The sequence below is a fragment of the Pinus tabuliformis genome, chromosome J (assembly GCF_031772625.1).
Source record: "Pinus tabuliformis cultivar Carrire ecotype Pingquan chromosome J, CPIR1, whole genome shotgun sequence".
In the NCBI taxonomy this organism is placed as follows: Eukaryota; Viridiplantae; Streptophyta; class Pinopsida; order Pinales; family Pinaceae; genus Pinus; species Pinus tabuliformis.
In genome coordinates this window covers 102764451-102779815 of record NC_142295.1, presented here as the reverse complement: position 1 = coordinate 102779815, position 15365 = coordinate 102764451, and the positions used below count along the sequence as shown (strand labels likewise).

The following is a 15365-nucleotide window of genomic DNA, read 5'->3' as shown; positions in this document are numbered from 1 at the left end:
GGGCATCAGGGGAGGCTCCAAGCCACATGCCACGGTACAAGGGTAGCAACGATGAGGGAAGCCCACACATGGGTGTATAGATGAAGGAGGGAGAAATTGTGGTACACGAGCTACCCTGGCCTTCGTTTTTCCACCCTTCTGCATATGCCTTTTTCCTTTTATTGATTTTTCTTTTTATAACTGCTTGGGGCTCAAGGGAATGAGAGCATGATGCGTAAGATATAACAATGATTACTCCCTTAAGGTTGGGCATTTTGTCGCCCACTAGGGGTTGGGACAATCATGGGTTCCTTAATAATGCGAGGGGCTCATATATGGGCCCTAGGAACCAGGGTGATGGCCATAATGATAGGGGGTAGAGCTCATGTTGGCTTTTGCCCACGTGCTAAATTTGTATGTCCTGACCCTTACCTTGCCATTGTTGAGAGAGCGATTTTCTTGAGGAGTGAGAGACTAGGGTTGAAGAGAAGGGAAAATGATTGCAACAAGAAAATTTTAGGAGCAAATTTCAAGGAGGTTGAGTTTAGGAGAGAGAGGCCAAATTGCTACAGAGCTACGAAATTGCCAGGGCCGATTTATCTCAAGTGTGTAGGGGCTGTATGAAGGGAGAAAGAGGGGGCGAGTTCGCTGGTGAAGGAGGTCGATTTTCAGGAGGGATGAATTCCTTGAAGCTGATTTTCTAGAGGGGCTGATTTCTAGGTTCCATCAACTGTAATTTTTGTGTGTATTCTTTGTGAGTCTAGGCCCAAATTTTCATGAGTAATATAAAGTGGTGGAAGATTGTTTTGGGCAAAATTTTCCGCTAGTTTGTCGTTGATATTCCCAATTTTATTTCGACTGCAAATTTAATTTTTGAAAGTTAAAATACCAATGAATTTATTTTCCAACAATTCTTAGATTTTATTGAGTAAATAATTTCTGGGTATAGAATAATTGTTGACGTATAACTAAATGAGATATGGTATTGAAGATTTAACAAACTAAAATCATTGATTAGGCATGTTAAGCTTTTTCTACCATTTTTTAAGGTTTGGATTAGGCAATTTCATCAAAATTGGGTGGTGTTGGCTGATGTCCCTAGAGGATGGAGGTAGAGGCAAAGGGTGATACTTATGATGAGTATACTAGTATAAGTGATGGTAGTTTTTTCTACCATTTTTTAAGGTTTGGATTAGACACTTTCATGAAAATTGGATGGCGTTGGTTGATTTCCCTAGAGGATTGAGGTAGAGGCAAAGACTAGACAAGAGACAAAGGGTGATACTTATGATGAGGATACCAATATAAGTGATGGTGGAACATTGCTTGTTGTTTACATGTTCCAACTTGTTTCCATTTTGGAAATGCATATTTGTTTCCCCAGATCATGCAACTTAGCAAAAAGAAAAATGTGGGCAAGACTGAGCATCTCACCGTGTCTCGCTTTTCTACAAGGAACATGGATATATAGCATCCCTATCATGTGGGCCCCAAAACTATGGTTCCTGGAAACAACAAAACTTCTAAAAGGAGCAATTTCTCAGAATCTGATAGAACTGACTTTGAAGTAATCTCTGGTCACTGTGGAGACCTGGATGTACCTGTAATGGAACCAACCTAATGAGATCTTTTTGGACCTTAACCCTCGAGTTGCATGGGCAATCTGGGGCATAACCAGTGTTGCACGAAGCGCCCCCCCCCCGGTTCCAAGCCCTGAAGCGCGTCCTGTACGGAAGCGCCTAGGAAGCTTGGCCGGAAGCGCGCTTCCGAAATTTTTAGACGCTTCCTGGAAATTTGGAAGCGCCGAAGCGCGCTTCGTACGACGCTTCCCAGACGCTTCCGTACGCTTCCAGAAAAGCTTCCGGAAAAGCATTTAGAAAATCGTTTTTTTTTTCAATTTTTTTTTAAATTTTAGGTGAGTTTGCTTGTTGGGGGTGGGTCCACCTTGGGTTAGGGTGACAAATGAAAGCAAAAAAAAATATAAATATAGCATATGCTCCCTCATGGTAATGTTAAATTCTTAAAGTAAAAGTGACATTCTCTTTTATTTTTCATTTTCATCCTTTTACTTAAATTTTTAACATTACCATGAAATGACTCAGAATGTTTGAGAGTGGTTCCAGCCTCATTGGACTTCATATGGAGAAAATAGAATTTCATATCCTATTCAAAATTCAGCAGACTTAACAGTTTTCAGGTATTCAGGATCAATGGGATTGTGGCATTTCATTAGATTATATCAAGTATGAAGGTATGCAATTAGCATTTAATCAAGAGCACCAAGCCCTATATGTACCCTGGTGTTGGTGGTGTTAATTGTTGAACTCCTTTGTCACGCGGCACGCCCTTAGCAAAAAATTACCTTTCAATCAAGTCAAAATCATCGATCAAACATGTTAAGCTTTTTCTACCATATTTTAAGTCTTGAATTAGGTAGTTTGATCAAAATTGGGCAATGTTGACTAATATCCCTAGACAATCGAGGTAGAGGCAAAGGCTAGACAAGAGGAGAAGAATCTAGATTCTAGATCATTAATGTACAATGGATGTTATATCTATCTTGATTTATGCAAAAATATGCATGTTTTCATGTCTTCTACAATTAATTTGGTATTTGGGATGTTTGTTTTGAGTATAAATGCAAAAAATATAAAATATATATATATATATATAGCAGACGCTTCCGCGGACGCTTCGCTTCCTAGATTTTTGGAAAATGACGCTTCGGCGTCCCCGCTTCCAAAAAACGCTTCCGCTTCGCTCCCGCTTCGTGCAACATTGGGCATAACACCACCCAAGATAGACTCAATTTGTGTCCATATATGCATACCCACATACATATGGATGCCTTTCACTTTACATATTTGTGTGCATATCTGCACTATACAGTAAAAAAAATGTACTTGTTGATTCACTGCTTATAAAAATATTAGAACTTGACATCTTATACACACACATGCGACTTTTAAAACCGTAACTTGGAGTTACTTAAACATTTGATATTTAAGTTAATATTTATCCATATCAGTGTTGATAATATCGTCGATATTTCATGAAATATCGAAAATATCGCTTCCCTAAAACGATATATCGCTGGGTAAATATTGCTATATTTTCTATGTTGAAAATATCGCGGTATTAACTAAACATTGGCGATATTTCGGCAAAAAATTGTCGGGTGCATGGGTCCACAGTTACAAAACTGATTTTTTGGCTTTCAGTTAGTCATTCTGCTTTGTTGGTCTTGGAGAAGGAAGGGGGAGAGCTTTGTGGTGGTTTTCAAGGAGGGATTGAGGATCAAGCAACAATATCATCACCAACCAATTTTTTTTTGTGGATCAAAGATTCAAGATCAATGAGACAAACTTCATTTCTTCCATTAACAAGTATGTTCTTAAAAACCCCTATATTAATGTTTTTTTCATAGATTTAGGGTTATGCTTGCTTGCCTCTTTGCCTACCAACATTTTGCTTCTTTGTTTTTTTGTCATTTGCTATGATTTTCATGCCCATGAACCAATGCAAGGGTTTTCTCCATATTTGGACAACAAGCTTCATTTTTTTTAAACTTTCTTATGCACCTTCTTATTGCCATTTTTCATTGCAAATAATGTAATAAACAAATTATTTTTTAAAATGAGGTGGCTGTTATTTTTTTTGTATGGGGATTTAATGCCAATTTTTTGTCTTTTTGGTGCCCTAGGTTTGAATTTTGATGCTGTCCATTAATCCACTACAAATATGCCAAAGCCCTTGGACCCATTTTGGCAGTATGGGGAACTTGATGGTGGGACAAATCGGACATACTCTCATGCAAATTGTGTGGGACCAAGATGATAGGAGGGGTTATGCAATTGAAATACCATCTGGCTAGACTTCCTGGACATGATGTTGGGTTTTGTACGAATTCAAGCGCCAAGCTTAGAAGAGCTGCATTTGAAGCAATCGATGAAAAATACTAAAAGAAGAAGAGGCAGAAAAAAACAAGACTGAACGTGTAGACAAATCTTTAGGGATATTTGATTCCGATTTTGAGACTAAGGGTAGGGAGAGGTGCTCCATAGCGTCGTTTGCTAATGTTACTGGGAGTGGGAGGTCATCATTTTTTGTTCCAAAAACTGGACGTGGAGCACAACCTTCCATAAAGTCAGTTATTAAAAAAAAGGAGAAGCGAGAAGTAGATAGAGTTATGGGGAGGTGTCTTTTTTGGAGTGAATTACCTCTCAACATCGCCAAAAAACTCCTTTTTGGCAGCCAATGTGTGATGCTATTGCTATTGTGGGCCCAGGGTACAAAAGTGCTACATATGAGGAGTTGCAGGGGCCAATCCTTCAAGCAGAAAAGCGAGACGTCAACTCTAGATTAGTCGAGTTGAAGCAGACATGGGAGGTGTTTGGATGCACAGTGATGTCTGATGGTTGGATAGGTAGTAGGACCCTTCTAAATTTCTTTGTACATTGTCCTAAAGGTACCATGTTTATTAAATCAGTGGATGCATCAACACATATAAAAGATGTAGCATTGATATGTGAGTTGTTAGATGGGTTCGTCCGAGAGATTGGTGTGCAGAATGTGGTGCAAGTCATAACAGATAATGCAACTAATTATGTGGCTGCCGACAAAGTGCTTATGGAGAGGCACCGCACATTGTTCTGGACTCCATGTGCAACACATTGTATCGATTTGCTGCTTGAGGATATGGGGAAACTCTTCTTCATCAAGGAGGTGATTGATATGGCTAGGAACATCCCGAAGTTTATATATAACTATATTTTTGTTCTTAGCCTCAAGAGGAGATACACTAGAAACAAGGAGTTGTGGCATCCTGCAATCACACGTTTTGCCACCAACTTTATTACTCTTCAGTCTTTGCTTCGATGTTAGTTTGAGTTGATGCAAATGTTTGTTTATGATGAGTGGCGTGATTGTAGATACAACAAGAGACAAAATGAGAGAACCATTGCAAAAATGGTGTACATTGACACATTTGGCAAGGAGTAGAAGAAGTGTGCTCAGTTAGTGAACCTATAGTAAAGGTTTTGAGATTGGTAGATGGGGAGAAGCCTGTAATAGCTTATTTGTTTGAGGCCATGGATAGGGCCAAGGAGACCATTTGTGCTTATTATGCAGACAAGGGTTTCGCTAGGCTTAATAGACAAATGATGTTGTGGGATGCGATTAATAGTCAGAGGATAGAGATGCTCATCGACCCATTCATGCAGCAACACTCTTCGTCAACCCTGCATTTTGATATAAATGTGGCTTTGATTTTGATGGTGAGGTGATGGAAGGGCTCCATTCCTGTTTTCATAGATGGTACTTGCTCTCGAGCTTCGCAACAAAATCAATCATGAGATACAAATGTATAAGGATTGTGTTGACCTATTTGGCTTTGATGATGCTATCCGGGAAAGGACCCTCTTCGTGCAACATAAGTGACAAGTCATGACTCATTAAAATTTTCAATTTGCTAATTTGTAATTCTAAATTTTTTATATTCAATTATGTTTTATTTGAAAATTTAATTTAGTTTTAAGTTTTTAAGTTTTTTTTTCTTTATTTTGTTGTAGATGTTTGGTGGCGAAGCTATGGTGCAAGCAATGTTTTAAAAACCGGAACCGGCGATCAGATCAGTCCACCTAATGAATCGGGTTTCAAACCGGAATCGGTCGAACCGGGACTGGTCAGGTCTAAACGAACCGGTTTAAAAAAATACATTAAATAATTAATTTTTAATGAAAAAACTATTTTTAAGATTTAAAACCATGATTCCAAGCCAATAGAAACAAAATATGCAAGGTTTGCTCATCTATATACCATGTAAAGGTGAATATATCAAAATGGCATTGAGTGCAATACATATCCGCAACAAAATACATAATCAATGAGGCTCTAAATGGCCTCTAGAGTCCGAAAACAATGCTCTAAGCTATGGGGTCACTGAACTACTACAAGTCTACATATCAGTGATCAACAACATGATCACTCCTCATCATGATCAAACTCATCACCACTACTAGACAAGAGATCATCAACATGAGCTACATAAATAATATGCCTCCGAGTTTGAGGACTCCTAAAACTCCTCTACAACTTTAGTAGTAGTAGCAAAAATAGACATCAAAACTACAAATCACTGATCAACATGGTCACTCATGAAACTCATCATTGATTCAACGCTACTAGAAATACATAAACATCATCAACAAGAGATACATGAACATCATCTAGCTCAAAGTCTTCAGACTTGGATTGCTCAACCTTATAACATGATAGAAATTGAAAAGGTTTAACATGCCTAACCAATGATTTTTGTTTGAGTGAAGGGTCATCTCCTCAACCTTATAATGTGGTAGAAAAAGATTAGTATGCCTAACTAGTTGTTTTCCTTTGAGTGAAGGGTGCATTCTAATTTCTTGTTAAGGCCATGGTAGAGGAGTTCAACAATCAGTACCACCGACATCAACAAAGTTCAACAATCAATGCCACCACAATCAAGGTTCTTAAAGGGCTTCATGCTTTTGATCAAATGCCAATCTCATACCGTCACGCATGATAGAATCAAATGGAAACATTGCAAACCCCCAAACCATGAAATCTTGAAAACCATTAAGTTTGCTGAATTTTGAGTGAAATCTAAAATTCTAGTTTCTCCATATGAAATCCAATGACGTTGAAACCACTCTCAAACACCCTGAGTCATTTCATGGTAATGTTAAAAATTTAAGTAAAAGGAATTAAAGGAAATGTCACTTTTACTTTAAGCATTTAACATTACCATTAATTGCCAACATTGTTAGGGTTGAGATGTGTCAGGAAAATGAGAGGGTAAGCATGCTTTTCTTCGAGGGACTATTTTTGGAGGAAAGCAACCCCAAATTTCCCTCAAAACAACTTCAAAACTCACAAAAATGCATTTTGTGGGGGTTATATTTGCCCTGGCAATAAACTGGCCGGTTTAGGACAAAACTGACCGGTTTGACCACAAACAGACCGGTTCCGTCCTAAACCGGCCGGTTAGGGCAAAAAAAGGCGAAATGAGGAGGTAAACTAGGTTTTTAAGCCAGTTTGACCTGGTGGGCTTGCTAACCGGCTAGTTTGACCGGTTATCGGTTCAGACCGACTGATTTTTAAAACATTGGCAGGGCACCAAATTTGCAAAAATTGGCCATAGGAATCCCGAGTCAAACTTGCAGCTCTTCAGGGTGTGAGCGCAATTGGAGTCTATTTGAGAAAATACACTAAAAGAAGCGCACCATGTATAAGTTTGAGCTTCAACCTTCAATTGAGCAATTACATTTATTGTAATTTATGACTCTCAAGTGTCAAGACTCATTAGTTTTATTGACACTTTTACAAGTTGGAGTTCTTATGCCTCAATGATTTAGTATATGTGCATTACAATCTTTGACTACGAGTGAAGCAAATAGAGAAACCAATGGATCTGGATGCCATATCCTTAGACAATATAGATGTATTGTCTAAGTGAAGGGTGGAGTCTGAGGTGCCCATCATGGAAGAGTCATCTACATGGTTAGAGGAGGGACCATTAGTACATGGGCAGCAAGAGGAGGAAGACTCGGGGGAGGAGGAGGAGGAGGAGATTGTGGGAGCGTTAGCGTCAACACCATCTGCTATAGATATAGGAGAGCACAACTCCATACCCAACAATCATTATTTGACATTAGGTGCAGGGCTAGGGCCTTTTACTGCTAGGGGCAGGCCTGACAAACAACCCATCATGTTTTCCCGTAAAATGGGGAGAGGGCACTGATCTCAGATAGCTAGCTGCTAGTTTTATTTGTTTTGCTATATATAACTCATGATGATGAGATACTTTTATATATGTGATGTTATTTTGTCTTGGTTCTCCACATTTGAGTCCTTGATTGGACAATTATCTGGGATCAAGAGGATTTGGTATCGCCTTTGATGTATCATTTTTATTTGACATCCACTGCATCATATATAGCAGTGCTTTCTTCATATTTATGTGCCAATGTGTTTATTTCATGTTGTTTTTTTATATGTTTAAAAATATGAAAAAATGAATATATTATGCATTTTTTATGTTTGCCGATATTTTCCGATATTTTTGTCGATATTGCCGAAAAGATGTTTTCGGGATCCTTGCCGATATTTCGCCGATACCGATATTATCAACACTGATCCATATAGAAGGTATCACCTATGAATATCAATCAGATCAGAGCATACCAGAATATGGCAAACGTTAAAATTTTTAATTATATGTATTGGACCAAGAAAATAATACTCCTGAAAATGTCATAATTGAAATTGGTTCTACACTAATGAAGTTGAAGAGTAATGCATATTCCTTGTGTTCAACTTAATTTTTTTGTATGTTGAGTAAGATCTAATCTCTTCCTACGCTTGATCTTTGATCAGGATGGGCGCGTCAATGCATTTTATTCAACTCCAACTATCTACACTACTGAAAAATATGCAGCCAATGAGAGTTGGCCTCTGAAGACAGATGACTTTTTCCCGTAAGAATTTCTCCTAAGATTTGAAATAAATGATTAAAGTTTTGATTGTTTCCATTTTCGGTCAATATAAGGTTATGGCCCATGGGAGCTGGGACATTACATGATTAACACAGATTATAAGTATCACTGCATTAGCACATAGATGATGCTTTCTTGCTTGTAGAATCTGGAAATGGTTGCTGAGCTGGTTGACAGTTCAAGATGTTATCATACTATAAAGTCAAGAATAAATGGGCACAAGCTAGATTCAAACAACGGTCCTTATCTGCATTCCTGCCAGCAGGTTAATGGGGCAATGCAAGAATTAAAACAGAAAATTAAATAAAGCAAAAACAGAACACTAAGCACAATAAGCACAAGACACCTAGAATTATGGTCATGAAATTGCTCAAACACCAGATATAACTGCTCCACAGTCTGTATTTCGTTAGGTGCTTTCTCTAAAGATTTCCTGCCTGACCCAAAAAATACAATCGATTTCCTTTGATAGAGATCTCAGATCAATTTGTATCTACTGGTTATCTAGAAATAGATACTACTAAGGATAAAGGTGTGATCCAGCATCATGATGAGTATTTAGTTCAATTTGCTTATAAAAGTGCCATACACGCCCTGCGCAGGCCAAATATGTTTGGCATTCTACTCCACTTGGTTTCTCACAGAAGACCTCATTAAATAGACTGTTAAGTGTTAACTAGTATGTCAAGAAACTGTAAACAAATACAGATGCATGCAAATGCACTAGCTGAATATGCAAGTGCACCATGAAAGCCACATTTGAGGTGGGCGGATGTTTTGAATTTTTCTACTCAAGCAACTCGTAGCTACATGAAAAGGACAAGCTGAATTTGTGTTCTTGACTAGTTTTTCCAATCCTTTATGCATCTCTCCTTGAACTTCTTGAAAACTCCCTAAGCCCTACAATGCTGCCCTAACCCTCCTTGGTCTGATTGAAACTGCTTTTATGATTGCCTCATTGCGGCAGTTGTCTTTGAACTGTCTTGGACCTTGCCTAAAGTACAGCGTCCCTCTTTTGCCCTATTCTCAACTCTTTGAGCTATTAGTAATCATGATAATGAACATTGTAGTAGTACCAGTTCCATGATAATATTAAATAAACATTGCAGCCTTGTTATAGATTTGTGTTTCTTAGGAAGACAATAAATGTTAGTGTTCTACGAGGATGCATCCCCCAGGGTGCGCTTCCCATGTTTCCCATGCTCCCAATACAAGGGGAGGCCTAAGGAAACTTTCCCCACGTCTCCCTTTTGGGGAAACTCAGAGCCGCAGGGGAAACGTTTCCCCAATGTGGGGGACGCGTTTGCCCAAAAGGGATGCTTTTGGGCATTCCCCTAAAAAAGAGCTAGGTGTCCCCCATGAATTTTGCTTAAAACAATAATTTCTGAGTGGGGAAGCCCAATATTCAACCCTAGGGCCTTACTAATGCTAATGTAATTAATGGTAATGTTAAATTATTAAAGTAAAAGGATGAAATTTTTTAACATCACTGCTCCCACCCAAAGTGGGTGACCCAATAGGAGAAAATTTTCTTCTATCATCTCTTTCAGTTGGCAGCCAACAATCCACATCAACCACTAGTAACCGATGATGATGTGCCATTCATATGTCCACCACATGCATCAGTGATATGTTTCCTCGCCCATCTGGCAAGAGTACATGTTGGAAGTTGGGCTTCTAATCAAAAGGTACTTTATTTGTTTTGCAATCGGGTGCTTATGCTTGTTTATATTTGGGCATTTGACATGGATTATGGGGTGACTTGGAAGAAAGAAAGGTCTTGGCTGTGATCTTGTTCCGTCACCTTAAATGGCTGTTTGATTTTCAACCCTAGTCCAGTGGGACCTCCCCTAATGGCCCAATAGATAAATGATGAGCACTACTTGGGAAGCCATGATTGAGATAACATAGCCCCATATCTCTCGATTCCATACTTACCACTTTCCATCTTACATTACAAGCCCCTATTCCACCTCCATTCTTTGGGTCCAACTGACCACTGGTTCATTGAGATTTGGCACACACACATCCCCATGTCTAGGTAGGGCTTGGAAATTTTCCTTGGGAGGTTGATGAAACTAAAAGAAATAGAAAGGACATATGATGGCCACAAGAAAAGCAAAAGAAAAATCAAAATGGAAAAGATGGTCGGGACATTTAAGTTAGCAAGTGGACACATGTCAAGTATTAGCTCTACCTCATTCATATGGCTGCCACTCGGTTCTTGGGCCATTGTTGCCCTATCTCATAAAAGAAATGGAATCTGTGCATATCCCAACCCCTGACGGGTGATGAACTACCCCATCTTTAAGGGGGTAATAATTGCTATACATCATACAAAGCAAGCTCTAATCCTTTGAGCTATGAGTAGTAATACAAAGAAAAAATCAAGAAAAAGCAAAAGGCATAAGAGGGGTGGAAAAACAAAGGGCGAGTTGGTAACTCATGCATCCACAAGTACTCCCTCCTCACATCTATACACCCAGGATGAGGATCCCCATCAGGCTGGCTCCTTTGACCATGGCACTTGGCCATGATTTCTTTTCCCCTCTGTTTCATCATTATTTACATGGCACCTATCGATTGAAGGGTGGACCAAGGACATGTCACCTCCCCTTATGGATTGAGAACACCTAATAGGGTCATCTATTAATCACCCCTACCTAGGGAGGTAACACCATTACATGACCAAAGCCACAATTTTAGAAGGGAAGCCTTATATGAAGTGTTAATTTTCCCATTACTTTCAAGCTTGGTTCACTTAGATGCAATAATGATTAAATGTACCTAATGGTGAAAGTTGCAACATTGGATATCGTGTGTAATTGATAGGTGGTTCCATCTATAGCCCCAGGCAACTTAATTGGGGTCAAAGTCCTCCAGAGGTAAATATCGACACCCATGGGTGAAGCGTCAAGAGCCATGGGATTCTAGACAGTGCAAAAGCATCACTGACATCCTTGGGCACCTCTAGCACCCACGATGTACCAACACTTTGCCTGACATTGAATTTTATGGGATGATGCACTTGGACCAGCATGCCCCCAACCGAATTAGCACTGATCAGATGGGATGGCAACCAATCTAGAGCCTAGATGAGGATGGTCTCACACATTAAAACATGGGAGGGCTAGCAACACCTTGAGAGCCCGTAACGTTGGAGCAAAGACAGGAATTTTGGCCACTTGGAGACACATGAGACCACCTTTGTGCCCCAAAGTTAAAACTGGGGTCCATAGAGGGAGATTGACAAAGATCTAGCGGCCAACCCCTAGAGGATGATTTTAGAGGGCTTCTACACATTTCATGGCACTCTTGACCCTCAATGCTTGCCCTACAAGGGCTTACACATGCATGACATTAGCACTATCTGTCATATAGCTCACACGTGTGGGATAAATATTATGTTTTGCATTGGCTACTAGGTCGGCTTGTGATCTAGATTGTTACTTGTCCATTATTTTATTATTTTGAGGGGCTAATAGGCTAAAATAGGATTTGGATTCCTCATATAAATAGAGGAACCTTTCATTCTTGTTAGACATCATCACACACTTGGATATTTTGGCCTCTCTCTATCTCTCTAGAGAAATTCCGGCCCTCTTTTATTGTGGTAGAGATTGATCTATAAATGCACTTTGATATTTGGAGCTAATTTTGGTCATCTTTGGAGCTATTCTTTGGACACATTTATGGAATAATGTTGATTCTAGGTTATGCTAATTGTGCCTTGTTGCACCCATTTTTTCACAATTCCAAGGAAGCAGTTGTGCCAATTTTTTCAAAGATCAGAATCATCAGCCAATAGGTTATCATGTCATTGTAAACCCATTCTGCAAATTTGTAATGTAAATGATGCTAGTACGACCGTTAATTATGTAACAACCTAGGTAAACCTATCTTTTTGGCGACGGATTTCATCCTAGGAGGTTTTTCATCTCACTGATTATCTGTGTTTCTAAACACAGATGATCGACAAAGTTTTTCCCTCCAGCCTCAACCCCAAAGCTAGGGTGAAATTTATTGACAAGGTCTTAGGTGAGTCCTAGTGTTTTAGTCGAGTCTATTGTAAAAGTGATTTGAGAATAATTTAAGCTATTTGGCTAAATTATTTTATTACAGATCACTTGGTCTACTAGATCATATTGTGTTGTAGAATTGAGTAAAAATTATGAGGGTTTATAACGAAAGGGTATTTCCCCTTTGAGGGTTGCATATGTAAAATCTTATGTAAAATAAATATTTTAGTGCATGGTCCTTCATTCTTAGATACCATGGCTAAAATATTTGAGGGTGGAAAAATAATTAATCCCCTCATGAGTCAATTAATCAATTTTTCTGGCGAAAATAAAATTTCTTAAGCCAGAAAAATAATCAATTTAGAGTCCAAATTAAAATGTTGGAGAAATTAATTTCTCCAAGTGGAAAAATTCGTGGGTCTAAAAGAAGTTAATTTTTGGAGGTCCCCCACCAAGGGAATATTGGAAATTTCAAGAAAATTTGGATTCTTTTACTTTGGTGGTTAAGTCAAAGTCAAAATTTTGAGGAAATTAGTTCAAAATAATTATTTTTGAACTAATAAAAAATGGTTTTAATGAGAAATTCGAAAATTCCTCAAAAATAAATATTTTCAACGACAGAGATTAAAAGTTGATCAAAGATTTATTGACGGTTGAGATTATTTTCATGGGGACCAAACCAACTAGCCGTTATTTCCCACTCGGAGGATTTATCTATGAATTAAAAGCCATTTGCTTCTCAAGCCACAATGATAGTGACTCTGGTCTCAATGTGTGGTTGTAACGCTGGTGTGAAGCCATTGTTCTGCTTGGAACGTTTGAATCTCATAATAAAAGACTTTGGGGTATAGTTCATGGTGTCTTTGTCTCATTGATCTGTGGTATGTGTTGGGTATGTGCTTTCCTATATTGTGCTTCAATATTATCTGAATTGTTATTTCATTTGTAGATGATAGGAACATTCTATTGGTAAGTTTTGGGCTTATCTTAGGTGATCCGATTCATTGTATGTTCTAACGATTTTTCTTAAGAAAATATATAGAGTTTGTAGGTTCCCCGACCCTTGGGCTCCAAGTTCACAGACCATGGGCACAAGCTGACCTTGTTTGGACTTCAAATATTTTATGTGGGTTTCTTACTTCACTAAGGTTTTGGTTAACACCTATTTTTCAAAATACATCAAGCTATTGTCATTATCGTAAAAAAATTGCTCTTCAAAATTTTTCTCAAGCATTGTATATTTGTAAATTTGTAAATATATTTTTTGTAGAATAAATTTTCTAACCCTTGTTTTGTAGAAATTGGGGTTTTATTTTTGATTTTTGTAGATATTGGGGTTTTGGGCACTTGTAATTTTATTTGTGCAGGTGATATTCAAGAAGATTTCCTGGGTTGGAGCTAGATCTAGGCTCTTGAGGGTAAGATCTAGTCTCTAGAATTTTTGCAAGGCCAACATCAGTGAATTTTGGACAAGTGTTGAAGATCTGAAGCAAATTTTGATTTTTTGGCGAGGGTTTCAAATATTTTTTGAAGTCTCTAGGCCCAGCGTCCCCCTCCTAGCCTAGCCATTCCCTTTGGTTAGCCTAGCCGCAGCCCTGAAGGGCCAAGACTCCTCCGATTTACACTTGTTGTGAGGGTTAGAGGCCTCATCCTCCTTCTCAAGCTGGACGACAACCCTTTAGGGCTTGCTGTAGGCCCTTCTTGCCCTGCATCATCCTCTCCTAGGCCTTCCCTAGCTCTTTTCTCCACCGCCTTCCCTCCTTCTTCCTCCTCTCCATCTCTCCTGCCCTCCACTAGCCCCTCTACCCCTGCCGTGGGCAATAACAGGCCTCTCAGCCCTCCCTTAAGGCCAAATGACAACCCTTTTGGGTTTGCTGTGAGCCCCTTGAGGCTCCCTCCCTTGTGTTGAGAATTTAAAGGGCAATGATTATGATTAATTATCTTTACTTGATAATTGCTTGTGGTTCCTTTTTACTTATTAACTTTGTTCCTTATTAGTATATGTGTGAAGCATCAAACAATTACCAAAACAAAAAACATAATGACACAATATATAGGTTGCAAGCCAGGGCGAAACCTCTCCTCTTGAGAGGGAAACACTTAAATCTCTTCTCTTCCTTATAGATTCTTCGATTGACGAATTCCAAGACCTTAAGATTGAGACCAATACCCTCCAAGAACAAGACCAACCTCATTGAGTGATATGCCAACTTCAATCTAGTCAAACCCAGTGAAATCTCTTCCAGTAGCACCTTCTCGACCTTCTGCTGCAAGATTTTCGTCCTCCTACAGCAGATCTGAAATTTCGGCCCCCAGTAACTGCTATTGCCACATGTGGGAACTTCGATCTTCTTCTAAAGCCCTCCTCTGACCTTCGGTTGCCTTTCCCTGACTTTTGGAGATTGAGAGAGACCCTTAGTAACCTTCGCTTGACCTCTTTGCCTTATTTTTCCCAAGATCAAACTTGTAGAAGGATGCCTTAGGTCAACACTGTGAAAATTCCTGAATCTAATACATCAAAAACCCCTACTGCAATTACTAGTTTACAATCTCCTACTTGTTCTTTACATTAACAAGTTATTTAATTGCATAAACATCGAAGTAAACACTATTGCAACCTTCACAAATATACAGATCATGCACTGAAATAAACTGAGACAATAACACAAGGGACACCGTTATTTTTGGACAATTGTCCCCGGAAAAACCCAATTCGGGAAAACCGGTGCAACATATAGAGGGTTTGTATTATTAAGCAGATTCTTGAATACAACTAGGGTGCTAGAAATGGCTCACCCAACAGAGAATATCCTTGGCAGTAGTACCTCTATCCGGAGAC

The 15365-nt window shown here is 39.0% G+C and overlaps 1 protein-coding gene across 4 annotated transcripts in view; it reads left to right on the top strand.

The window, feature by feature from the left end:
* Nucleotides 1–15365, top strand: part of LOC149225724 (alpha-mannosidase-like) — a 456087-nt gene that overhangs the window by 41667 nt on the left and 399055 nt on the right. For all 4 annotated transcript variants that reach the window (XR_016247699.1, XM_089377297.1, XM_089377296.1 and 1 more), the window contains exon 9: nucleotides 8389–8489. Coding sequence is in view for 3 of the 4 variants with exons in the window: in XM_089377297.1 (XP_089233423.1) it covers nucleotides 8389–8489 (101 nt within the window). In the remaining variant the exon portion in view is untranslated. The remainder of the gene's footprint in view (nucleotides 1–8388; nucleotides 8490–15365) is intronic.